Below are 25,629 nucleotides of genomic sequence, written 5' to 3' on the forward strand. Positions count from 1 at the left end.
GGCCAGTCCAGGGGGAAGACAGGAGCTGTCGTCGCTTGAAATGTTGTTGCATAGGGTGCCCATAAAAAAAAATAAGCTCCTTCTTCAGTAAAGATTATTTCTCCGTTGACTGGTAAATCTAAACAGAGCCCGTGGGAACAATTGCCGCTTGTTCCTTCGAGACGAATAAGGCTCTTTTTGTTGTGGCTTTTCGCGAGTGAAATGTCTCACATGATCCCTGTTCCATGTGGCAGCATAAACAGGCCTGTTCTGCCTCGTCCTCCCTCCATCCCATCTCTGGGGTGCATCTCATGCGATCATCAGTGGTACCACGTGTCATTGCGCGGGCCGAGAGCTCAGTTGGTGTCATGTCGACAGCTGTCCCTTTTTGTACATGTGTAAGATGCTGGGTTTGTTGTGCCTCTGTGAGCAAGCAACGATGAGACAGGGAGGTGGTGATTTTTGCTCAAGGCCACCTAAATTCTGGGCAGGAATTTGAACCCAGGAGTCTGAAGAGCCAACATGGTAGCTTCTAGACCAGGCGAGAACAGTTTGTCCTCCAGAAGTTTTGTCTGACAACTCCCATTAGCATGGTCAATAGTCAGAATGCTGAAACTTGTAGTCCAGAATATTTGGAGAATGCTGGGAGTTGTGGTCCAGAATATTTGGAGAATGCTGGGATTTGTAGTCCAGAATATTTGGAGAATGCTGGGATTTGTAGTCCAGAATATTTGGAGAATGCTGGGATTTATAGTCCAGAATATTTGGAGGGCATCAAGTCGAGGAAGGTTCTTGAGGAGTGGTTTTCAAACTTACTGCTTCCAGAAATCACATTGTGCATTCACTCCTTTGCTATTGAATTCCAGCTACGGCCAGGGCCAGGGGTTGGTAAATCACGTGCTGCACCCCACAAATTGCACACATTTCTATTTGCATTTTAAAAAAAAAAAAAGGGGGAAAGTTCCAGCATTTGGGGAATAGCCCTGCAGTTCAGCCTGCAACTGTGAACCAAGTCGGGTATTCACTGGGAGTCTGTGAGGCCAAAAAGCACTGGATTCCACAGTGACTGGCATCCCTCTCAGACAACACTACAAGTCCTTTGAAAAGTGGAAAGCAGGCATTTTAAGAAGGAAACGCATCCATGCAAAACTCTTGGGGAAAGCACCATTCAAATGTATGCGGCCTTTTCTTCGTGCATAACGTGTTCCATGTTATGCACCTGTTGTATTGTGCCCATTTTACAGATGGAGAAAAGAGTGTTCACGTTGGTCTTTCGCAGCTGGGATGCAAACCCTGGATCTTCAAAGTCCGATGCTGGGTGTCGGACGGCATTGGGGCCGTGCAGAGGGACCGCTGATATCCGTGTTCAAAAAGCTTCCCTTGTGAAGCCAAGGCCTGATCCGTCGCTTCGCAGCTGATTAAAAAAACACTGCAGCATTTCGCAACGACGCAGCGGCAGTGATCTCTCTGCATATTTAGCAGGGATGCTGTGTGCATCACACATGGCTCCCTATTTTGCGTCTGCTGCGTAAAATAGATTCACCCGCGTGATGGGAATACATGATGTGGCGAAAATAAACCCCCTTTTTAGGGCCGTGTTTTTCTCGGAGCCTCCTGGGTGGAAAAACGGGCTCGTGGCTTTGTTATCCTCTTTCGTCTGTAACGAAATAATCAGGTCGCTGAATTGTTTTTAAAACTTATTGCTCCCTTTCCACGGTCTCATTTCCTGCTAATCCTTCCTCTTAGCGTCCCGTTGCAATGTTCCGATATTTTTATTTTTTGAAAAAGAGAGAGAGCTTTTCTGCAGCTGCCACTGAAAAGATTTCTGAGGGGCCTGGGATTAGTTTCTTTTCTCTTACGTCTTCCGAGCAGGGTTTTGCAACCTGGAAAAAAAAAAAGAAAGAAGCAATTTATAGATCACATTAAATTAAAATCTCTTTTGTTGCCCGGACAGCTATTCCAGATGTGGAAAATATGAAGACTGTTCTTTTGGCCTTTTTCTTTCTTCCTTTTTTATTGTCTGAAGGATTACATATTTGTAGAAATAAAGTAAAACAAAATGCAAACAGAATCAAAGCACACACACCCTGACACATAAAACCTGGCATGGAATTCTAGGGTTGGAGATGAAATCAGAGTCAAAAATTGGGGTTGTTTTTTTTGCCTTCCATGAAAGCAGGTGGCTGCATGCAGACCACACACACACGTGGCAGGATTTTTGCAGCAAGCCCAGGAGAAAAACTGGAGCTCCCAAATACAGGGATTCAGGTTGCCTCTTTCCACAGTGTCGCATTGTAGCGTGAAAACCTCTCTCCAACAAACGTTTCAATTTTGTTTTCCTTCTGCATGGTTCCCCCTTTTTTCGATCTGGCTCCCTGTTATTTATTTATTTTCCAATTTTAGGTGCTTGATCTTTGATTTCCTAGGGTTTTTAAAATATTCTTGGATTGCTGGTTTTAATATTGTATGGGGGTGTTCAGGGGTAGACCCCCCCCCCTGTTTTGCATGCTCATAGATTTGACAGAGGATGCGAATGGGGTGTATTTGTGATTTCTGGTAGTCAAATACTCTGCATATGCTCAGAGGCTCTGTAGCATTTTATGTCTATTCTACACGCACACATGCACGTGCAACACTCCAGCTCTGAGATTTTATATGCAAAACAGGTCTGTGAGGCTGAGGCCCAGTGGGCTGTGGAATAACCGACGTGAGCCCTGGAGAAATCAAGCAAAAGCGTTTTGTAATCCACCCAGGGATTGCTGCAGCGGTGTGTGAGCGCTCCCTTATCTCCTTTGCAGGCGTTAAAAATTCCACAGGTTGGCACGATTTCGAGCGGCCCCAAAGAGGAGGGATTTGTATGCAGAATGCAGCGCCCTTCGTATGAGTTGAACTGCAATTCCCAGCAGCCCCAGACGGCAGGGGAAGATGGATGTATTATATTTCTGGAATGTTATGCTGCAGTTTGGAGAGACAGACAGAGATGGAGGGAGAGAGTTTTAAAGAAAGCTACTGGGTTTATGGCAGAGGAGAGGTCAGCACGGCACGGGTGTCTTCGGAATTAATGGGAAAGGAGGACTATTTCAGGGCTGCAGCTTTGCCAAGCAGGGAGCTGCATTGCCTTTTATGGCCTCCGTTTGCCTTTGATAGAGCGTTCTGTGTAGGTGCAGCGATGGCAGCCTGGCTTATGACAGAGTCGAAAAGGAAGTGAGAGAGGGCATTCACTTCCCCCCTCTCTCCGTTCCAGTTAAGAGAAGCGGGTTCCATACTCCACTTCATCGGAGTAAGTGGTCGCTTGGTTAAAAAGAAAAGAAAAAACCTCAACACAAGTCAAATTGGGGGAGCGTTGCCTAGTGGTTGGACCCAATGCCAGGTGGTCTAAACGATCTTGTAACCCTTCGCTGTGCATCCCAAAGTCCCCGTTGGAAAGGAGGATTGCAAACGGACGTGGCTGGCCAGATTGCAGTGTCGCTTTGATTATTTTGGGGCCTGTGAACTGTTTGAAATATCTCAGAAATCCTACGGTCTATTCATGGATGGATTCCCCTCCCCTTCAAGCGCCATATATAAACATGATCGCGTTGCCCTGCTAACAGTTTTACATACTGAACGGCTAACTGCAGTCCGGCTAGCGGCTGTTTACGGACTCCAGCGGGTCACTGGGATACTTTTAGGGTTGGTGGCTTTTCTTTCTTTTTTTAGAGTCTCCTGCCACCCCTTTCTACAGTGGGTTCATGGCCTTGTCCAACCTGACTCTCCCAGCAGGCACATCCTGTCGGGGCCTTCTCGCGCACAATGCCCAGTGACATGCATGGGAGGCTCATGTTAGGGGTGTGTGCTTTGATGAGGTTTGTGCAACAGGTATCAGCTCATGTCCCTATATGTTTAGTGGGCTGGTTCAGACTTAATGCTAACCCATAGTTGGTACCAAGGCTGTACGGAGAGAGCCGGGGGGGGGGGGAGGCAGGACCATCCCACTAGCCCTGTTGAAAGACTTCCCTTTTTTTTCCCTTTCCCCTCCTCATGCCTTTTTCCTTGCATGCTGTGTCTTTTTAGATTTAGATTTTAGATTTAGGGATGGTCGTGATTTCCTGTTTGCAGGTAAGCCACATCCTGCAAAGGACCGGGATAAAAAAAAATACTTTGAATAAATGAATAGTTTGTTTGTTATTTACTTAAATCATGGTTGCCCTGCTCTTTAGCCCCTAAGCTTGCCGATAAGGGCTTACAAGTCAATACGAAACCCTCTGGCTTACAATCTAAAAGACACGACACCAGAAGCAAAGCAGATGTGCCCAAGGCAGAGAGAGCGATTCAGCGAGAATCGGAAAGACAGAACAGGAATCGATGAACCAGACATAATAAACTCGGACAAGATCTCTAAAATGCCTGGGAGAAAAGAAAGATCTTAGCTCGGCCCTTGAAAAAAAACAACATAGGTGCCAGGCGAAGCTCTTTGGGGATTTTATTCCATAAATAGGGTGCCACCACGGAGAAGGCCCTCTCTCTGGTACTCTCCTGCCTAGCTTCCTTTGGCGGGGGGCACCCGGAGGAGGGCTTCTGAAGATAGCCTAACATTGGTGCCTTTCGTTGTTAACGCTTGGTTCTCGCCTTCCCACAGCACTTCCACGACGGCCGGAAAGCACAGCAACATATCGAAACCTGCTGGAAGCAGCTTGAATCGGTAGGTGTGAACGCATCCCGTCACGGCCCTGCCGAAATCGGTCTCGTTTGATTTACAATTGCGTCCGTTCCCCATTTCCCCCCCTCTGGAAATGGAGATGCCCTCCAAAACGGCTAATGAGGCCGTATACGCAGGCATGTCGGCAGCCGCCCCATACTGGTGAGACCGTGGCTAACTGCCTGGCCACCTTGAGGACCGCGTGTCGTGTGTGTCTTCCCGGCCTTCAAGTCACGATGCCTCCCCCTTGGCTTCCCAGAGCAAAAGGAGATTTGAGCGGGATTGCAAAGAGGCGGACAGAGCGCAGCAGTATTTCGAGAAGATGGACGCTGACATCAACGTCACGAAAGCAGACGTCGAAAAGGTAAGAAGGAAACCGGGCAGGGGGGGAGCGGCACCCACAAACCGCCATCCGGATTTCTTCCGTTCAACTCGCAAACTTTTGGTCATCAGTGTTCGTTCCTGGGCTGGCTTGTTTCTGTGGCATCCCTCCTGTTTATCATCTTCACATTGGTTTCCCGTTATATCGTGTTCAACTCATCGCCTGGTCAAGTGTCCCCAAACTTTTTGAGTCGGCGGATTTGCAATGTCTATACAGTGTTGAGGGCGTGCTCACAAAATGGCTGCCGTGGCCAAGCCCGCCACGGCAGCCATTTTTTTTAAAAAAAGAAAGTTGTACTTGATGAAATACTGTTATTACTAGGCATGTCGTGTCGTGTTCTTCTTTTCATTTTTCATGATTCGTTTCCTGTTTTGTTTTGTCGAATTGACAATAAAAAGAAAAAAAGATAATAAAAAATATGGCCGCTGCATAGCCAGCTGCATGGCGCTCGTTTCCCAGAGGGCCAAGCGGCGAGACGGAAAAGAAAAAGTCACCCAAATCCAGATTGGGGGGGGGGGATTTCCTTGGTTGCAGGACTTGACGTTGAAGTGTGTGTGTGTGTGTGTGTGTGTGTTTGTGTGTGTGTGTGTGATCGCTGTGCTGATATTTTCCCGTCCAGAGAGAGAGAGAGGAGCTTTTGCAAAATGTGTGTTTCCCCTTTCTGTGCTTCGGCATCAGCACGTGATGCGGGGCTCACGTACATGAAATTCCCCAGGGCAGAAGAGGACATTTGTTTAATCAAGAGGCAGCTCAGCAATAATTCAAAAGCTGCGTTGCCTCCAAAGCATGATGCAACGGGATTGTTTTCTCTCGCTGCTGTTGTTCACCATGGCTCTGTTGGCTTCCTCTTATATATATCTAAGCCAGGGAGTCTTGAGGAATGACAACAAGGGAGCCAAGCATATGCTTGGCTCCCTTGTTGTCATTCCTCAAGACTCCCTGGCTTTGTTCGGAGACGGTTGCCGTTTTTTCCCCTGGCCGGATCGGTGACCTACTTACTCCGGAGCTGGTCTGATGGGCAGACCTCGTTTTTGGGAGCACTACCCCGACGGCTCCCTCGAGTACATGATAACTTTGGGGGGCTATTATTATCAGAGTGGCAGCGTGGTGCAGCAGTTAGAGCATTGGACTGGGATTCAGGAGACCCAGGTTCTAGTCTCCCCCGCCCAGTCAGCCATAAAGACTGCGGGGTGACTTTGCAGAAAGTCGGCTCAACCACACCCTATTCAATGGCGGGGCCATCCATTTTTCAGGCTGCTCAAAGAAGTGAGCCAAGCTATATTCTGGAGCTTCGCAAAAAGGCTCTTCATGCCAGCCATGGGATTGGGGCGCTCGCAGCCTCACAAGTCTTGGAACTGGTGCTGCCAGTTAATTGCCATGTGGGGGCGATTCTCAAGGGACGGAGGGGTTCACTCTCCCCTTCCCACATGAGGCAACTCCTCCTTCCTCCCCCGCCCAAAAGGAATCTTCTCTTGCATAGCAATTTAGTTTCAGAACAAAAACAAAACCTTTTCCATTGGTTTCGGTGCAAATGAATTAAAGATTTTATTTTGAGATACTGAGACCTCCATTTGCCGGCTTTGCCTCCTGTGAAGTTTAAATCAAGATCAGTCATTCTTTCTTCGTTACTATATATGGGTATCAATGAGCATATGCAGATTTTATGCCGATTCGTGGCCTATGGGTTTGGGGGCATCTTTTCAGTGCCTAGCGATGCCTCTGTGAGGTCTGTATGACTCGGTCCTCAGCCCTCGGCGTGGCCGTCCTGCAAAACGTTCCTAACTGAGCCTCCCGCCCCGCCCCCTCACCATGTGCAAATCCGTTCTCGGAAACTTTGCGTCGCAAATGTTTCAGGGAAAGGGAAAGCTGGGGATGTGAATCTTGCCACATTTCTCCTTCGCCCCTTTATTATTTATTTATTTATTTACATTTATATACCGCCCCACAGCCGAAGCTCTCTGGGCGGTTTACAACAATTAAAAATAGTAAACATTAAAAGTATACAAAAATTTTAAAAACATAAAAACAGTATAAAAACAACAGTATCCATTTAAAAACAACAATTCTGGGGTCGATTAAAAACAAACTTAACGTTTGTTTCTTTTCTCCCTTTCTTTCATTGCCGGCCGGATGGGCCTTCTTGGGGAATTCTGCATTTCATCTGGAGGTTCTTAGACCATTTACCAAAAGAAAGAGCGGAGGCCTGGGGCTAAAATCCAACCTATGTCCTCTTTAGAGTAGACCCACTGAAATGAATGGGACTTAAGGTAGCCATGGCTCATTTAAGTCCCATTCATTCCAGTGGGTCTGCTCGAAGTAGGTCTTTTGTTGGATCTTACCCTTGGTTTTATGCCAGGGTTATGCGATACTTCCTTTACAGCGTATTTTACAGAGAGGCAGTGTGGCGTAGTGGTAAGAGGAAGGACGTGGCATTTGTGCTGCCCATGAAAGGGTGCCCAATGTGGCACCTAGAGGTACTCACAAAAAAACCCACTTTTTTATTTTTCCAGTTCTTTTAGTATCCGTACATGGATTTGTATAGATCCACAGCAACGAATTGGCCCACTTCGACTCGGCTTCGGACCCAAGGCACAGCCCAGCCCCACTTTCCCCTCCATGGGGTTTGAGAAAGGTCAGACAAGGGACCTTTTGGGATGTGATGTTAAGAGCAGTCTTTCCCAGCCTGCCTACACCCCGGTTCAGATGTGTTGGACTACACCTCCCAGTATCCCCCACTAGCTGGGTGTTGTAGTCCAATGCATCTGGACCGGGGGCCAGGCTCCACCCCTTCTTTCGAATTCATCATCAGTAGGTTAGGCTTCCTTCAGCCTGGCCTACCTTGCAGGCTTGTCGTGGTGATAAAATCATGGGGGCAGAGCACGTACGCTCCCTTGATCTCCTCGGAAGGGCGCGGGAATAAATAAAACGAATAAATGCCTTGAGGAAGTGTGCAGGAGAAGCATGTTCTGCCTTTATAATTCCAGGTCTTCAGCCGTTAAGCACCCCCTCGCTCCCTCATTAGAGCTTCGTTAGTGATGTTCCCACTCTCTCTTTAACGGCGCTAGCATTCCTTCCGAACCATTAGCGCATGAGGATCATCTGGCAGAGTTTTGTGCCGTGCTGAAAGCGTTAGATAACATTTGTGCTCGCCTTTGTTAATGAAGAGCAGGCCCTGTGTTCTTTTCGCTGCCTCCTCCTTCTCCTCTTCTGTCTTCTTGCTTGCTCGTTTTCTACCAAATTTGGGATTCGGCCACCAGCTTCCACCCTGCCACGCCTCGTTAGAAAATTTCTTCTCCTCTTGTTCCTGGGTGAGCATTGCTGTCTCATCTTTCCGCTCAAAAGTCACTTTCAACTTCTACCCCAGATCCCAACCGTTCTGATTTGCTGGGGATGAACCCCCATTTTCCGACACATCTCCCTGATAAATCACTGTTTCTGTTTTTGTATTTGTCTAGTGTGCCTTTAAAAATGTACCCACGTGTTCAGGCTTGCTGGCTTTCTTAAGGACATGAGAAGAGCCCTGCTGGATCAGACCAAGGGTCGGTCTAGTCCAGTTTTCTGTTCACACAGCAGCCCACGGGAGACCCATAACCAGGGCATGAGTGCAACAGCACTCTCTCACCCATGTTCCCCAGCAACTGGGGTACCTAGGCCTACTGCCTCTGATACTGGAGGTAGCATAGAGCCATCAGGACAAACAGCCACGGATAGCCTTCTCCCCCATGGATCAAATACTTTGCGGGCTAGGCCCTCTTTGTAGACTCCTTCTTCACAAAGTCCAATCTAGCACATGGGGAAGAAAAATTCTAGCCTGGCTTGTACCCTGTCACACTAGATTTCTACATGCAGGGATTTTTAAAAAAAAAGTTGGGAACCATTCAAAAACATGACTTGCAACCAGAAGCAGCGCAGTCTATCTTTTAGCCCTGAACACCTCCCCCCCCCACACACACCTCATTCTGATGCATTTTGGAACTTATCTCACTCCCTTCTTCTGCAGATTCCAAAGGCAAAAACGTATTCTCTGGGTCCACAAATCTCCCTGCTTCCAAACATTTTAAAACATACATTTTTATCCCCCCTCCTTTTTTTTTTTTTTAATGATGCCAAAGAATCCCCTGCATCCCATCTGAAACAAATTGCATGCCGTGTGTGTGTGTCACGTCATGGGGCCATGTATGGTTTAAATAAATAAATTAAGATGAAATTGTACATCTAAGTCCAGGAAGAGACACACTCAGAAGTCTGTGGGGGTGAGACGAGGAACAGTTTCATGTAAAATAAACAAGGATTTGTGCCGTCGCCACACAGTCTGTGATCTGTTTCCATGTTTGTGTGCTAAATTATAGGACGGGGTTATCATTCCCCCATCACCCCCAAGCTGCAGTTCTGTGTTTAAGCCAGACTTGTAGTTAGTAGGGTTGTATACAGCGATATATACACTTGCATCTAGACACTTCCAAGATTTGGGGGCTATACACACAGTTCACGAATCTGCACAAAATCTGCATATTAAAATCTACCTATATATGTAAATTTAGAAATAATTGCCAGGATTTCCTTAAATTTCACAGGAGGTAAAGCTAGCCAATTAAATTCATATCCAAATAATCTTAAATAAAAATAAACTCTTCAGTTCATTTGCACCCAAACCCATGGAAAAAGTGTTTCCCCCTACCTCCACAAGTTTTTGCCATGCAGGGGTTTATTTTTTTTTGAGGGATGTGTGTGTTGCAGCATGTGGCGAGGGGTGAGTTAACTCCCCGCGACTGCAATCCCCCTTGAAAATTGCCTCTTACATTGGCAACAGAGTTCTGTGGAACAGATCCGGGGCACCCTGAAATGCATCCGGGGCGACGGCCTTTACGAGCCCGGTCTTAACAACGCCCCTGGTTGTATGTTACAGTTGACATTATTTTTATTCCCCCATCCGTAAAGACATTGAAAGCACAACTATGTGTCTAGTATATGTCTCTCTGCATGGGTACAACGATACCTACAAAGAGGGTCAATGTGTGGGTGAATTTGGCTCCCCGCCCCTTCAGGGGTTGCTGGGTTGTGCGAACCCGACCCGGATAAATTAAACAACCCACGCATAAGGCATGGTCTGCTGTAGGGTTATATGAGGGCTGCCCTCAAAAAAACCCGCCGGTCAGGAGTTGTGTATTCATATGCTGCTAATCGAGGGTAAATTAACCCACAATGAGCTGTTGGGTTGTCTGAACCAGGCCCGTAAAACCCTTTCCTCCGCCTGTTTTTATCATTTGTTTGCTTTTGAAACATCCCCGTGTGTTTGTCTCTCTGTTCCCGCCTTGTTTATCAACTTGGAGATGGGAGCGTAGCTTTGGCTGCCGGCCGCCTGGCAAAGCTACAACAGCCCAGGGTTTGGTTGGCGGGGAGCAAAGAAAAGGCCCGGTTTGCTTTGAGCTGGAATGCAGATTTCAAACCTCTGCTGCCTTTGAGCTGTTGTTCCACTTTGAAGATCAGGGCTGGGCGATGCTCCTGCCACCCGCCAAAATTCAGGAGAACCCCACAAAAAAGATTTATTTGTAAAAAAAAATGGCTGCCTCGGATTCCCAGAAAGGTCAAAATTAGCCTGTTTGCAAGATAATGTTGACCCTCTGGAGGTGCCAAAGCCAATGCAGACGCCATTTTTATTTTATTAATTTTTATTTTCCTCCTCCCTCCCTGCCATTTTTGGCACCCACCGGGGGGGAGGGGGGGGAGGCAGCTCACCCAGGAGCAGTCCATGGGCAAAAATGCGGAAATTGTTCTCTTCTTTTTGGTTACGGGCGGACCTTTCTACGTTTGACAGAGCGCTAATGCGACAACGTTTTACGGAGCGCTAATGCAGGAGCGAAGCAAGGACAAATCTGGCGAGCAGCCTCAATTCATTTCCCATTCCCTACCCAGGTCCTGCTCCAAAATTTGAGCAACTCCCCCTGCAGTGAATTACCCCATTCATCAATCATTAGCTCTAGGGGCTTTGCTAGGCCTCGGCCAATGGGATCCGTTCCCAAATTGATTTCCCAGGGCCCCCAGTGTGTGTTGGTGGTGGAGGAAGATTTTTCCTGATCTTCATTGCAATGCAAGCAGCAGTTTTCAAGTGGGGGGGGGGGAGTTTGCAACTGGGGAAAGAAGGGAAAACTCTCTGCAAGACTGCAAGACCCCCCCCCCACCCTGGCATGATTTTATTATTTATTTATTATTACATTTATATTCTGTCTTTCCCCCTCTTGCAAGGAACCCAAAGGGGCTTGCATGATCCTCCTCCTCCTCTCCAATTTATCCTCACAACAACCCTGTGAGGTAGGGTAGGCTCAGAGTCAGCAACTGGCCCAAAGCCGTCCAGTGAGCTTCATGGTCGAGGGGGGACTCAAACCTGGATCTTCCCGGTCCCAGGCCAACACTCTAACCACTACACCTCACTGGCTCTCATGATAATTAAGCTGGGGTGGGGGGGAATCAACATTTCATTGATGCCAATGGAAGCTTTTTATTATAAGCTTGATTGCACTGGGGGCTGTTTCCAAGAGATATGAAACAAACTAACCCTTTTGGGTGCATTTCTGCACCCCAGTTCACAACCATCCCAAATGAATTGTAACTGGAAAGGAAGTTCGGATTGCGGATGCCCTGGGAGGGACACGGGTGCAAATTCACAAAAGGGTTTATTTTATTTTGGTGCGATCCGAATGGGAAACGAGGTCGCTGCCTTTGCCTTTTGTGCAATTCCCGTGAAGTTCGGTCACGACTTCCACATTTACACGGGCAGATAGTCCATGGGCGTCTGTCCATGTGATGCAGATTGGCGTCCGGTGGGCCCGGGATCTTTTAAAGTGCCCATATTCCTTCTCGTGTCCTTGACGGTCCTTCGCCTGTCCTTGGCTGGGAGGAAAGCCCGAACGGCGAAGATAGGAAGCGAAGCAGATGGGCCCGAGGCAGAGGGAGGGATCCGGCGAGAAGCGGAAAGACAGCTGAAACGAAACAGATGGGCGGCAGGCCAGGGAGCGGTGATTAAGTGGGCCATGAGTGGAAACAGAAGGGCTCCAGGGTGAAAATCCCGAAGGCACGGGGTCGGGGCGGAGGGTTTAGAGAGGGGGCAGCTCCAAACGGGATTGTTGAATGGAAATATTTGGGCAGAGATTTTACAGGAGAGACGGACAAGGAGGAGGACAGCGATCCCGCAAAGGTGCACCACCGAAGAACTGTCAGCGGGCCACGAGGGATAAATTAACTTGCTGGATGCTCCCTCCACTAGGAGCTACTGCCGTCTGCGTTTCTACATGGGACCGTCCCGTCTTTCTGATCAGCTCCTGCTGGGAGCGATCCGTCCCGCTGCCTCTCTGTGCAAGGGTGTCCTCGGAAGGGCTGCTTAATGTAATAAATACTTCTGTACCACTTCATATAATAAAATCAGCTGGACTTTTTTCGATCTAAACACACATTGGATTGTGCCCTTAAATACACCATTAAAAGCAATTTTAACTACAGTAACAATACTAAACAATACAAGGAACTGTGAGATGGGGAGCAGGTAATTATTCCAATGTTGTGAAGCTGTTGGAGGTGTTTTCTGCTCCGACCGCCACTCTCAAAGTTCCAAAGGTGCCCACAGGCCTGCCAAAAATTTGGGGATCCCTGCACATCCGACCCTCTTCTTACCCCTTTTACGGAAGACACATAACTTCCGGGTTTGGCTGCCATCCAGAAACGCCCCCAAGACCCATCGCCCATGGTTGATATGAGGTTCGGTCCCTGGGCCACCGTTTCTCTGAGACGTTCTTCCTTCTTTCATTTATGTATTTCAAATATCCCTTGGGCGCCTTTCAAGGCAGAAGCTCCTCCGAGGTGCCATCCAATAATAATAATTCTTCCTTTCTTCTTCCTCAGGCACGGCAGCAAGCTCAGCTCCGGCATCATATGGCCGAAGAAAGCAAAACGGAATATTCCGCCATGCTGCAGAAGTTCAACCAGGAGCAAAATGAGCATTATCACACCCAGATACCCAACATCTTCCAGGTGGGGACGCCTCCCCGATGGCCACCAGAGACCCACTTTCTCCGCACTTCTTAATCCCAGAGACTTCGACCCAGTTTTGACGGTTAACTTTTCTTAAACTAGTGGGGTGGATGGAGCAACGGGTGGGTGGGCGTTACTTAAAAGTAGTAATATTTTTTCTTAAAAAGCCCGATGCATAAACAGAGGTCCAGTCTAGTCACCAAAGGCCTGCCGGACGAAAAAAGTTTTGAATTATTTATTCAATTTATATCCCGCCTATATACAAAGAAATCCTAGGCGGTGAACTGTATTGCAAATTATTATCATTGCTATTATTGTTGTTGATGATGTTAGTTGAATGGAAAGTTCCCCGTCCTACTCTTTGACTGCCAAAACAACAGGGCCTGAGTGAGCTGTTTTGAATTCTGGGGAAGGATGCGCCCGCCGGGGTCCTGCCGGGAATTGTTCTCTGTTATCCGCCAGTGGGTCAAAGCTATGCAAGGAAATCGGAGCTCTCCGTGGGGAATGGAGCCCTGTCAGGTTGTGGCGTGGAGTTGTGCGAACATATGGCCTGGATTCGTGTCTGGCCAGGCCTTCATTCCACTTCCAGCATGCAATCCTGCTTCCCCGGTGGCTCCCCTCTGCCCGGGATGCCGGTGGCATTTTGGTTGCCCCGGGAATCGATTTTGATAGTCTTGACGGGCGCTGTTTTCACCTACTACTTCGTAAGTGAATGAAGCATATTGGGGAAATGCTGGAAGAGGTCCTCTCTGCCAGAGACCATTTTGCCCCGAGATCCCGATCCACACAGAGACCCACGCAGACAGACCCCCATACAAAGACAGACATACAGGCACCGCCGAAGGCATGAGCAGCCTGGCAGATTTTAGTTTAAAGTTCTTCCCGCCAATGACAAAATCTTAGGAGAGGCACTTCAACTTTCCGGAATGGGGAAAGAACAGCACGAAAGACGGAAAACCGCCAAATTATAAGTGGTGGGAGGAAATGGGGTGGGGTCGGGGGAAAGAACCCTGGAGGACCAGCTGGGAAACCTCATTAGGTCCCAGCCAGCCATGCCCTTCTCTGCAGTACTCCATTCCCAACCGATTTTCCATGTTTCTTTTCCAATACCCGCTCAACACTCTCTCTTTTTTGGCTCCTGAGCCAATTCTCTCTGGCCATCTAGTTTCCCCTTCAGGCTTTCTTGTTAAAGTTTTTTTGCCCTTCTCCAAATCTTGGGGTTCCCTTGATCTGGCTGATGCCACCTTCTCCTTTTGGCTCCTATCTTATACCAGCACTCACCACCTGCGTTTGCTATTAAAGGGAATGCTAACACGGGCCGGCTTTAGGGAGTTGTTCTACGGAGGGCGAACGTGTCGCTCGAAGAGTCGTCCTTTTGATCCGTGAAACCGCGACGTCAAACGCTGCCAATTCTTCTGTTTGCAGAAAATCCAGGAAATGGAAGAGAGGAGAATAGTCCGGATAGGCGAATCTATGAAAACCTTTGCTGAGGTCGACCGGCAAGTCATCCCGATCATTGGGAAGTGTCTAGACGAGATCACGAAAGCAGCGGAATCCATTGATCAGAAGAATGTAAGTCAGTGGCTCCGTTGAAGACCAGCTTTATTTTCAGAAGACCCTCAAAGGAAACCAAATCCTCTGACAGAATTGGGGAGATGCTACAGAGCTACCTGTGCTTAAATTTATGAGTGGCTAAATTTATTGCCCATAAATCAATCAGTGCCAGCTCTGGAGGCCTTTTGGACCAGACAACAAGACGACCCATGTTCAATGGTTGTCTATGGGTTGAGTGTAGGTTGTCGTTGAACCGTGGGTTGTTGTGGAACTGCGGGTTATCGTCTTGTCTGAACCCAACCATGCTAACAAAACATGGCTTGTTTACTATGCACAATCCCCGGGTCATAACTCAACAACAAACCATGAGTTCTCCTCATGGGTTGTTTGTGGTTAACAAACCACGATTTGTTACCACAGCTGAGATTAGACAACACAATAACCCACAGTTCAACAGCAAGCCACATACAACCTATACTCAACCACTCAATGTGGGTTATCATGCTGTGTGAACCCTATGGCTATACGCGCACTGGGGATGCAGCCGAGAATGGAAGCTGTGGCAAACGGCGCATGAGCCATGCTCTGCACATCTGGATATGTATTTATGTAATAGATTTATATACCGCTGAACGTATTTTAAAATATCTCTGAGCAGTTATGGGTTGGTGAGGAGAGAGGGTAAGAGCCCAAGGATGTTCTTGACTTTATGCCTTACGTGTGGACTTCCCAGGGTGCCCGTGGACAATTCATCTGAGCATACTTCTCATGTTCAGCGTTCTAGAGAGATAGCAATTGCCATTTTTGCTATTTAAAATAAATAAATGAAGCAGTTGCGATCACAGCTTCTTTAAAGTCTCTCCTCGGCACGTTAATATTTAGTTTATGACTCTGACTCAAGAGGAGGGAGCAGGGCATCTTGCACATGCTCAGAGGCACGTCTCCATATGTCTCAGGGTTTGAACCCTAGCATAAAAAACAGAACAACAGGATTCTGGAAAGCATGCCGGCTTTAATCCAGCTGGGTCTGTCCACCATGAGTCACGCGGGCTTTTTAAGCTGAACTGAATTTGACCGCTTGTTTCTGTAGTTTTGCCCTTAATACGGCACACCTCCCTGGCGTCCTCCCGGCCTCTGTTTCTGTTTCCCCTCACGGTATGTCCAGCTGCGGTGACTGCCAAGTGAACCTTCAGGGGAGATGCCTTCCCAGTTTGCTGGCAGCGGATAGGAATTAATGCGTTCTGGATTTCTGACTTCCTGTTTTGACATTTATCTCTTTCTGCCACATGAAGACAAGCGGGGTATTTTTAGCTCCATTGTAGTGGTGGGATGTTTGGATCGTGGTAATGGGGACAATATGGCTGCGAGGAGGCAGAGGAACAGATTTTAACGGGTTCAAAAGGCCGGGAAAAAGCTGTGTGTGAGTGAAAAGACGACACCCAGCATATGATAATCATTTGACGGGTTTATTCTTCTTGTTTTGATCTCCTCCTGCCTTGTATTCCTTGTTTCCTCTCTCTCTCAAGCGCATTACAAACTACAAAAAAAATTAAAAAATCTGAATTGTTATCTAGTTTGTAACGCACGTGGGGCCACCACAAAAAAAGCACATGCAATGACCTCCTACCACTTTTTTCCTGAGGGCCAGAAGGAGGAACTCCCCGCACTTGGTTTGAGCAGGGAGCTCGGGGGGGGGGGGGAAGGCTGATGTGCCGTTTCCTAATTTCCAGAGATCCCCTACACCAAGGGGATTCGAACTCATGTCATGGCTGAACTCCACACTGAGACGCACACACACACGCAATGGAAAGGATAACTGCTTCTCCGCGCCTTCTTCTGGCAAGAGAGGAAGTGATTCCAATCTTAAGGTCAGGGGTGTTGAATGAATCCCTCAGTCCAACGGCCAAATTCCGTTTCGGAGACGCTCCAGCTGAATGCAGAAGGGGCGGAGTCAAATGCAGAGGGGTATTTTATGCCCAGATATTTTATCTTACCATCCCCTGGCCTAGCCATTCACATGCTGCTTTGGACTAAGTTGGGCTCATATGATGTTCTCCAACTGGCAAAGCGGAGTTCTTCCTTTCAGTGGGAGATGCAATGGATTGCGCATGAGCCTTTGCACATAGCAACCCATGTACCTCCCCTCGGAACTATGGGCACCTTAAAATCTATTTCTGGGAGATTCCCGGACTCCCAAAACTTCCAGGTTCTCATCAGAGGACTTTGTGGTCCACGTCGCTCATTAACGGAGCCTGCTTTCTGTCCCTTTCAGGATTCCCAGCTGGTCGTAGAAGCTTTTAAGTCCGGCTTTGAGCCTCCGGGCGATATCGACTTCGAAGACTTCACGCAGCCCATCAAGCGCACGGTCTCCGAATCTAGCCTTTCAAACTCCAAAGACAGCAAATCCGAATCCCGGTTCAGCGGCAAGTCCAAGGGCAAACTGTGGCCGTTCATCAAAAAAAATAAGGTACCGCCTGTTTTGGACATTGGCTTAGTTTCAGTACGCTTTGTAGTTTGCGACCCGTGAGTTATTTTGTAATTCCAGCAGTGAAGTCTCTCTCTCTCTCTCTCTCTCTCTCTCTCTCTCTTTCTCACTCTTTTTTTAATAGAAATTAGTTTCTAAGAACTAATAGCTGATGTCCAGTTGTAATTTATTGTAATAGGTTTTATTTTTAATTGCCGAATTTTCCTTTAATTTTTTTTAACGTTCTGTATGATTTCAGTGTACTTTTTCTTAACATTGAGTTGCTTTTTATTGGTTCAAAGCTGTTTTGGCCTCCGTTTCTTTATGTTCTCCTATCTGCACCATGGCAGTTTTTCGTTTCTGGCTCGCTTCTAAACCATTGCCCTCTGCTTACATTGTTTCATGCCTACCAATTGCGCTTTGCTTACATTGCTCAGTCCCCTCCAGCTGATTAACAACATGCCTGCCTCCACCATTGCTTCTTTAACGCTTCCTCAGTGTGTGCTGGAGGGTAACGGTGTAGCTGTTGGATCTTATTAATTCATAGCAAGGCGCATGTAATGCAACATCCTCCTTTTTTTTTTTTAACCTTGCACCATCTGCCTTATTCTAAACATTTGCTTCACTGTGCCAGCAGCAAGAGCAGCGATGGTGTTAAGATGCTGGCGTGTTGTCATGTTGCATAGCCAGCCGTGCAAAGACGGCGACGGAAACTGTTGTACTAGCCTTTCTGCCCGCACGAGTGTGTTATTCAGTTGTGCAAGGGGGAGAAACCATCCCCTTTTGATTTACCAAAATTTTCCTGACAGAGAATGCGCAGCCAAATGTAGCAATCACCACGTGCCTGTTTGTCATTTATCTGCCGGGTAGCAAATGTTTTGGTTCAGCTTGTGTAACTCTCTTCATATGTACATGTGTGTGCGTGTGCGTGCGCGTTTCTCTTTTCCACCCCATCAGCATGGTAAATGTTGCACGAAGGCATGTTAGGAGGGTTCTTCATTATGTCTCAGGACGGCCCACTACATCCTTACCTGTTGGTTTTGATTTCTTTCTTCCCTTTCCCCTGGGGGTAAGGGAGGGGTTAGAAGTACAAATTTCTCTCTGGAAGGTGCAAGGTTGAAGAGAATTGTCATATTATTATTATTATTTTCATCGTCCTAAAAGGCTGAAACACCTCTGTTGACGCATAGTCACTGGCAGTAAGGGCCTTAAGTTAAACTATGTTGGCATTTTTGGTACCTTATCCCCCCACCTCCTTTTCCTTTGGCCCCGCCCATCACTGGGGCCCTCCCAAGAGCTCTCCCCACCTTCCTCTGACAACTGGTCATTTGGGGGTACCCCAGCTTCTGCGCAGTTTCCCCCTTCCCCACTTCTAAAAGGCTGAAATGCCCCCCAAAATATGCTGCTCTCTGATCCCTTTCCCGTCGGCCTCGCCCCTTTTTTCTTCAGCCCCGCCCACCACAGGAATGCAGCCCCTGAGAGCCTCTCTGAAATGGAATCTGGCCCTCGGGCTTAAAGAGGTTCCACACCCCTGCTCTAGATTTTCCTCCCGTATTCAAATACAACCTGTCTCTCTTGCTGATTGCTAGAATGTGCCACCTTCCTCTTTATACCTGGATGTGCTTTCACCCATGTGAGGAAGCATGACACGTGTTTCTTCCATGCATTTGCTTCATGCCCGCCCTACAAGGTCCCGGGGGTGGGGGTGGTTAGACCATATTACCTTCTACACAGCCCTGCAAGGTAGGTTAGGCTGAGAGCGAACAGCTGGCTGGGATTCAAACCCAGACCTCAGTGGTTTCAGTGCGACACTCAAAACCGCTACAACAGATCGTCTCTTCTGTAAAGCAGGTCCCCTATGTTTCGGGATGCCAATTCCTGGTGGATTCAACAATTTAGTCAAGGGTGAAAGATTGGGCTGGGGGATCTCTCATCTCGCTTGCATGCAGCATAGTGGGCTTTCTCAGGAGGAGGAGGAGGGACCCCGCATATTACTTCTTCGCATTGCATCGCTGAACTAAAATTCCTCATTTTCCATCCCAGCCTCATTTACGTAACCCGAGTCCTTTTTTTTTTTTAATTAAAGAAAACCAAACACCTTTCTGTCTCCTGATCCTTCTCTTTTTCTTTCCTTTCCTGTTAATTGTGTTCTACTTTTTTTTATTTCCTAAAAAAAACAAAAACAAAAAACCAAACCATGATTTCAATCGTTTGCTTTGAATCGCTTTTCAAATTTTGCTTTGGAAATGTTGCTTCTTCCGGCGCTTGCGGGTTCATTTTTGTTTCATATGTGCTTCTCTGGGTTTGTTTTTTAATCTTTTTATTTCGTTTTTTTTTTCCTTTTAATTCTATCACTTCTCCATCTCTTATACGTAGCTTATGTCCCTTTTAACGTCCCCCCATCAGCCGCCTCCTCCGCCCCCTTCCTCTGCCTCACCCTCTCCTGTTCCCAATGGCCCTCAGTCTCCTAAGCAGCAAAAGGAACCTCTGTCCCATCGCTTCAACGAGTTCATGACCTCCAAACCCAAAATCCACTGCTTCAGGAGCCTAAAACGCGGGGTAAGTTCTCCTCTGGATGTGTCTGCCTGCCTCTCTCTCTTATCTTGTGCTTCAGTTGCACGTTCTATTGTGACTCCATTTGGGAATTGACTTCTGCCGTTCCCCTTTTTTCTTTGTAGTGTGTCCTGTCCCCATGTCTGTGTCAAACCATAGCCTAGAGACCAGATTCTGAGAAATTCAAAACCTTGGTCAAAACCCCCCATGATGAAACCACAAAAAAAAGGGAGGGATTTCCCCACCACCACCTTTTCCTTCACAGGTGCAAGTCCGATCGAGCAGCCTAAACAGAGACGCAGCATCGCAGCAATATTATTTTCAGTCCCTGTCTTTTGGTTTCAAAAATTACTGTTCTTGTTCTTCTGAAATTTGCTAGCATAAAGCCATCAGGTCTCTAAACAGGATCAGTGCCGTCATCCCCAGGTAGACGCGCATGAATCAGGCAAAACCGATGAGCTTCCGATTTTCGTTTTTTTCGTGGGAGAATCCTTCCGTATTTTTGTATTCTTCTCCCATTGATTGAAGTGGATTTGTGTCCATTTTTTAAATATACGCTGTTAATCATGGAGGGGGGGAAGAATTTGGGGGAGTCCCCGGGTCACACTGCAATCTTGAAATGTACGGATTTTGACCTCGGCTCTGCTGCAAAAAAATTAATTAAAAAATTAGGGTAGATCATTTGGACAGATTCAGATTCAACTTCGCTCACTGCCAAAAGAAAAAATAAACTGCTCACAATCAGATCCGTAGGGAGGTATTTCTTAAGTTAATTAATGTTGGGTTAATTGTCGCTGGGGGTGGGGAGGGTGTTAATAACTCATTTGCTTTTTTTAAGCCCAATCCTGGAGAGTGTGGCCGGTAGTTCTATAGCCACATTATCTCTGCGGACAGAAAGCTCTAAAGCATTAACATTCATCATGGGACCAGGTTTGGGGGCTGTTCTCCATTGGGGTATCCCAGGATCCTTCCTTGAATTTTCAGCATTTAAGGAGGATGGGGGAGGAGGGATGCCTACCCTGCCACGGGCCACCAAGCGAAGCTGTCACTGTAAGGTTTGAAGAGAATAGATGAACCTCAACCTATATCGCAATAGCAAAATCACAGAATGCCTGACGTAGGAGATTCAGGACAGATGAAAGGAAGTCCTTCTTCACACAACGCATAGTTAAACTGTGGAATTCACTAGTGATGGCCCCCAGTTTGGATGGCTTTCAAAGGTGGTTAGATAAATTCCTGGAGGAGGTTATCAAGGGCTACTAGTCCCTTCAGTAGCAGAGGCAGTAAGCCTATACACACCAGTAGCTGGGGAACATGGGTGGCAGGGTCCTGTTGCATCTGTGTCCTGCTTATGGGTCCCTGGTCATGTAGCTGGTTGGCTACAGAATGCTGGACTAGATGGACCCTTGGTCTGATCCAACAGGGCTCTTCTTACGTTCTTATGCTCTTAACTGTTGTGGCTTGGGAACGGAATAGAGTTTTGTGAAAGAGGTCATGGCTGGCTCGCTGGAAACCTGGACACTCCATGTCCAGTCTGTTTCTTTACAGAGAAGTAAGGGGGAAAGTACAAGCCATATTTCACCTCAGTGCTCCGTGGGAAGTAAAACTGTTCCTAATTGGCAGGTTGCTAGCACTTTAAACTGATAATATTTTTTCCCTTTTTTAAAATCAATCAATAAACATTGATTTAAATGAATTAAAAAATATATCAAATGAAGTTGAAACTAATCTTCCCAGCAGCACTTCCCAGTGTGATGGGTTTCTCCGGAAAAAGCTGTCACACCAGCAAACCCTGTTAACCAGCTACAAACCACAAATAGAAGCCACGGTTTTTGGTTGGCTTATTTAAACCACGGCTCGCTAGAACGTCTGAAACTAGAACCATGGCTTATCCCTGATTGATTTACAGAGGGAGCAGCCTGGAAATACAGCTGTTCTGAAAACTTGCAAAACAGGCAGAAGAGAAACAACCCAAAAATAGAGAAAACAAGCCGGGTTCATTTCTTCGTCTTCAAGGCAATTCATGGCTAAGGCAACAAACCGTGGTTAACATAAAACCACGGTTTAGCGTTATGTGTGAAGGCGGCGAATGCTTGCCATAGAAAATTATCCAAGAAGAGTTTGCACAGACCCGAAAAACGTTGGGTAAACGTTTTGCTTGCACCTGGTGGACTTTCCTGCCCCTCCCCCCCCCCGGCCCCCTTTTCCTTTGGTTTGAGATGAGCCAGGTCATTTCGGTAAATGCATTGCGGAGGTGGATTCCTTCGTCCCATGACAGCAAATGTGGGACGAGTTCGCAAAGTCAATGAATCATGGCCTCTTGGATTTTTGTGGTTTCTGCTCCAGTGGACGTTGTTGACCTTATTTTTATGATTATTATTATTATTTGGTTCTCCTTACCATGTAATTAACTCTTCCTTTTGCACCCAGGAATGTTTTCCTGATCATTCATCTTGTTTTCCTTTTCCTTTGTAGTCAGTGCTTCTTTCTTGTAGATTTTCCGCCTTAACATCCTTCCAGTCCACTTGTAGTGATTCATGTATGTTTATGTATTTAGAATCAGAACACAAGATAAATAAAACCTTACTGTTTTTCAGCCTTTGGGATTTGTATATTATTATTATTATTATTATTATTATTATTATTATTATTATTATTATTATTATTGTACTGCATACAGATGATAGTTCATAGCTACTTGTGACTGTGTTTCTGTGTTGTTGTTTTTCAAACCTGGTACGTACTTCATGTTCTTATAAACAAAATGAAATGATTTTGCAGATTCACGGGGTTAACTGAGTTAAGGGTTCCTGTCCATGTTATAATCTAACATCCTTGGGTCACATCCATGCCGGAAAATCTACAGTGGCATTTAAGCATATACACAGCTCACTTTGGGCTGAGATAAGCCATTAGCCAAAATATATGGTTCAGACAAACTATGCAGTTAGATGTTCCTCTGCCTCAGAAACTCCCTGTCTGTGGGAAGGTAGCATCTCAGGGACGAAGGTTTGTAGCACAGCCTTCCCCTGACATGCTATGTTTCTATATGCATGGAATGCTGTATCATTCAGCACTTTTGTCCCAAGCAGAACCTGGGATTTGGGGCATCCTCTTTTTCTACCCACCCTGGAAGTGCATGCAAAAATTCAGGCTATGCTACAGTGGTGCCTGGATTCACAGAGATGAAGCCCCCAGCACTTTTTTATCAGCAGGGTTGCCGACGTCACGCGCCCCACAAACTCCCCTTTCCCCTCTGAGCTTAGTTGCAAGCTTCACAGTCGTTGGCGGAAAATGGACTTTCCAAGAAGCGATATATAGTTCCCTGTTGCAATGGAAAGTATTTTGGGGCGGCTTTTTGATCTGACTCAAGGCAGCGGCCTGCAATTTTGGACTGCCCTGGAGACGTAGCTAGGGGGGCGGTCTTCAAAACGAACCACAATACCACCCGTCTGCTGCGATAGCAAAGCGTTGGTACAGCCCAATCTCAGAATGCCAATGGTAAATATCCTCTGGGCTGCGTGAATATTCAGCCAACGTTTGAGAATTCGTCCTCAGCATTTGACCCTGGGTGATTTTTTCAGCAGGGGTCGACATTGGGCGGCCTCCTCGCTTGCAAGAGCACTTTGTGGCTTCTGTATGATGAGCTTCAGTCGTTTCTTTCCACGTCAGGGAACATAGGAGACAAACAGTCAAATTGGAGGCGCCGAATTTTTCCCGATTAAAAAAAAAGGGCCCAAATTGACGAATTCGGAAAATGTGTTGAATTTCAACGTTTCCTCCAAAGGTTCAGCTCAACGCTAGGGCACGCCCATTTCCCACAAATACGGAGGTCGCGTTGGGTGAAAGCAAGAAGGAGCAGAGCGATACTTAGCATGATTATCTTGGACGCTGGGCATCCAGTCCCCGAATTTATGTTTTCCGAGCACAGGGGTGATTTCTGGATGTGCCTCCGCCTTGTTAGATCATAACACGGTTGACGGACCCAAAGAGAGCTATCTTCTTTTGCTGTAGAAGCAGTAAATGTGGAGGTCTTTTCCCCCCTCTCCCTTCCTCCCCCCCCCTTTTAATGCGTGTCGTTTTCTCTTGCTGACTCAACAGCAGTCCCAATCCTTGTATTTTCACAAAGAGCTCATGAAGAGGACTTTAGGCAAGCCCACCTATGCCCTTGAGGCTAGGGAATATGTTGTAAGTCCTTGTATGGTGTGGCCAGGGCCATAGAGTCGCTGCAGAGTCACTGACCCCACTTACAATGTTTGCAAGAGGGGGGCACCGGGGGGGGTTACATGCATTGGGGAAGTGTGTTTTTTTCCTGAAAACCCAGAGTGCAAAATCAAATTTAAAGCAAGGAGCTCAATTCAAAGCAAACCAGCCCAGGCCACCATGGCAAATTCCACTTAAGGAAGGCTTTTCCCCCTCCTACTTCTTCTCAATGGCAGAAACTGCTGTCTACGCAAAAAAAAAAGACAACCAAAAAAGGGAGGAAACCCTGAAGCCGTTATCAGCGACTGGGAGGGGAAATGAATGAAACGGGCCTGCAAAAATAAACAGAGGAAAATGTACGCTACAGTGGAACTCCTTCTATAGACCACCGAGAACGTCAGGGCTAGAAGGGATCGGCATGTTTAGTTTGCGGAATCATAGAGTTGGAAAGAACTAGAAGGCTAGAAAGGGCCGAGTTTGCTCGATATTGCTTCAGGGTCCGCAGGGGTGTTAAATCTCTTTCACCTGAGAGCCGAGTTCCATGTCAGAGAATTTTCGGGGAGGGTGGGGGACATTCCAGTGGTGGCTGGGGCAAAAGTGGCAAGCCCCCGCCCCCCCCCCAAATGCCAGCATTTTTAAGCTTAATCCTCTTCCAGCCAGTAACTAACCCTTCAGAGAGGCACTTCAGCCTTTTAAAATTGGGGGGAACTGCAGAAAAAGCCGGGGAAACAGCAAGTGATCGTGGCCATCTGGAGAACATGGGAGGGGCAGATTTGGCCCCTGACCTTGATGTTCTGGACCCTTGCTCTACAGCTTGAAGTGACACAAGATAATGAGTCAAGCGTTGTATGCGGAATAGACACTACGCCTTAAAGGCAGGGGAAGGCCTCGTGTGGGTGCATCCCTGCCCCACCAACCCCTGCTGACCCCCGCTGACCCCTGCCATAGCAAAAAGTCATATTACTGCTACGGCGTGGTAACTGGGTCAAATTTACTTTGATCTCAAGCAAAACGCGACCTAGTTATCGCTCCGTAATGGTGTGCCGCTAAATTTCATACCGCTCTGTTCCTTTGCTGCCCGTGTCCCGCACCACTACCAGCAGCAGGCGTGTGGTCCACAGGGGAGGGTCTCTAGACTCTCACCCCAAAGATACCCTCCACTGCTCAAGAACTACAAACTGGCCCGAAATCGGTTGAATGGAGCTAAGCAAGGCTTACGTCTGAGCAGCCGTGTGTCAGATTATGCAGACCATCTCTGTTTCTGTTTCAGCGTTAAAAAGATTATTCTCGGGGAAATTGTTCCCGGAGCAAAAGTTGTACAAGAGGGTTCCACTGTGGCCGCTAGTTTCTTGTGGGTTGCAGATTGATTTGCAATTGGTGATGGATTTTAGGGGGGGGGGATCGCCTTGAAAAGGAGAGAGGGTGCAAATCTCACTTCTTTGAACTCCGCATTGATTATCAAATGCTCCGGGGACAGACAGTTAGATATCTGAGGCTCTTAAGTACAGTAATGGCAAAGATTATATTGCCCCCAAAACCGAAACCGACCCAGAGACTCCAAATGGCCCTCTTGCCCGCTGTAAGTGAGAGTTGTAGTATGTGACTATCCAATAACACATAGATTCCCTCGCTTCTCATGCGCTCTCGTGTGTTATTGTTGCTTGTGGCTGGTAGTCTTCCTTCCATTTGCTCTCCGCGAAAGGCTACGTTAGACCCATCCGGAGGATACGCGCCTCAAAGAGATTTGCGCTTTTTAAAAACAAAACAAAAAACCTTCCCTAGAAATTAGTCATC

At 47.2% G+C, this 25,629-nt stretch overlaps 1 protein-coding gene across 14 annotated transcripts in view; it reads left to right on the forward strand.

The window, feature by feature from the left end:
• Positions 1 to 25,629, forward strand: part of FNBP1 (formin binding protein 1) — an 84,510-nt gene that overhangs the window by 42,890 nt on the left and 15,991 nt on the right. For 4 of the 14 annotated variants that reach the window (XM_063144857.1, XM_063144858.1, XM_063144859.1 and 1 more), the window contains exons 5-10: positions 4,598 to 4,660; positions 4,917 to 5,021; positions 12,933 to 13,061; positions 14,487 to 14,633; positions 16,888 to 17,082; positions 19,456 to 19,638. In XM_063144857.1, coding sequence (XP_063000927.1) covers positions 4,598 to 4,660; positions 4,917 to 5,021; positions 12,933 to 13,061; positions 14,487 to 14,633; positions 16,888 to 17,082; positions 19,456 to 19,638 — 822 coding nt within the window. Of the gene's footprint in view, positions 1 to 3,616; positions 3,652 to 4,597; positions 4,661 to 4,916; positions 5,022 to 12,932; positions 13,062 to 14,486; positions 14,634 to 16,887; positions 17,083 to 19,455; positions 19,639 to 23,733; positions 23,821 to 25,629 lie in introns of those variants that run through there. The other 10 variants (XM_063144862.1, XM_063144863.1, XM_063144865.1 and 7 more) reach the window with 5 other exon arrangements.

This window comes from Elgaria multicarinata, chromosome 19 (assembly GCF_023053635.1).
Source record: "Elgaria multicarinata webbii isolate HBS135686 ecotype San Diego chromosome 19, rElgMul1.1.pri, whole genome shotgun sequence".
Classification (NCBI taxonomy): Eukaryota; Metazoa; Chordata; class Lepidosauria; order Squamata; family Anguidae; genus Elgaria; species Elgaria multicarinata.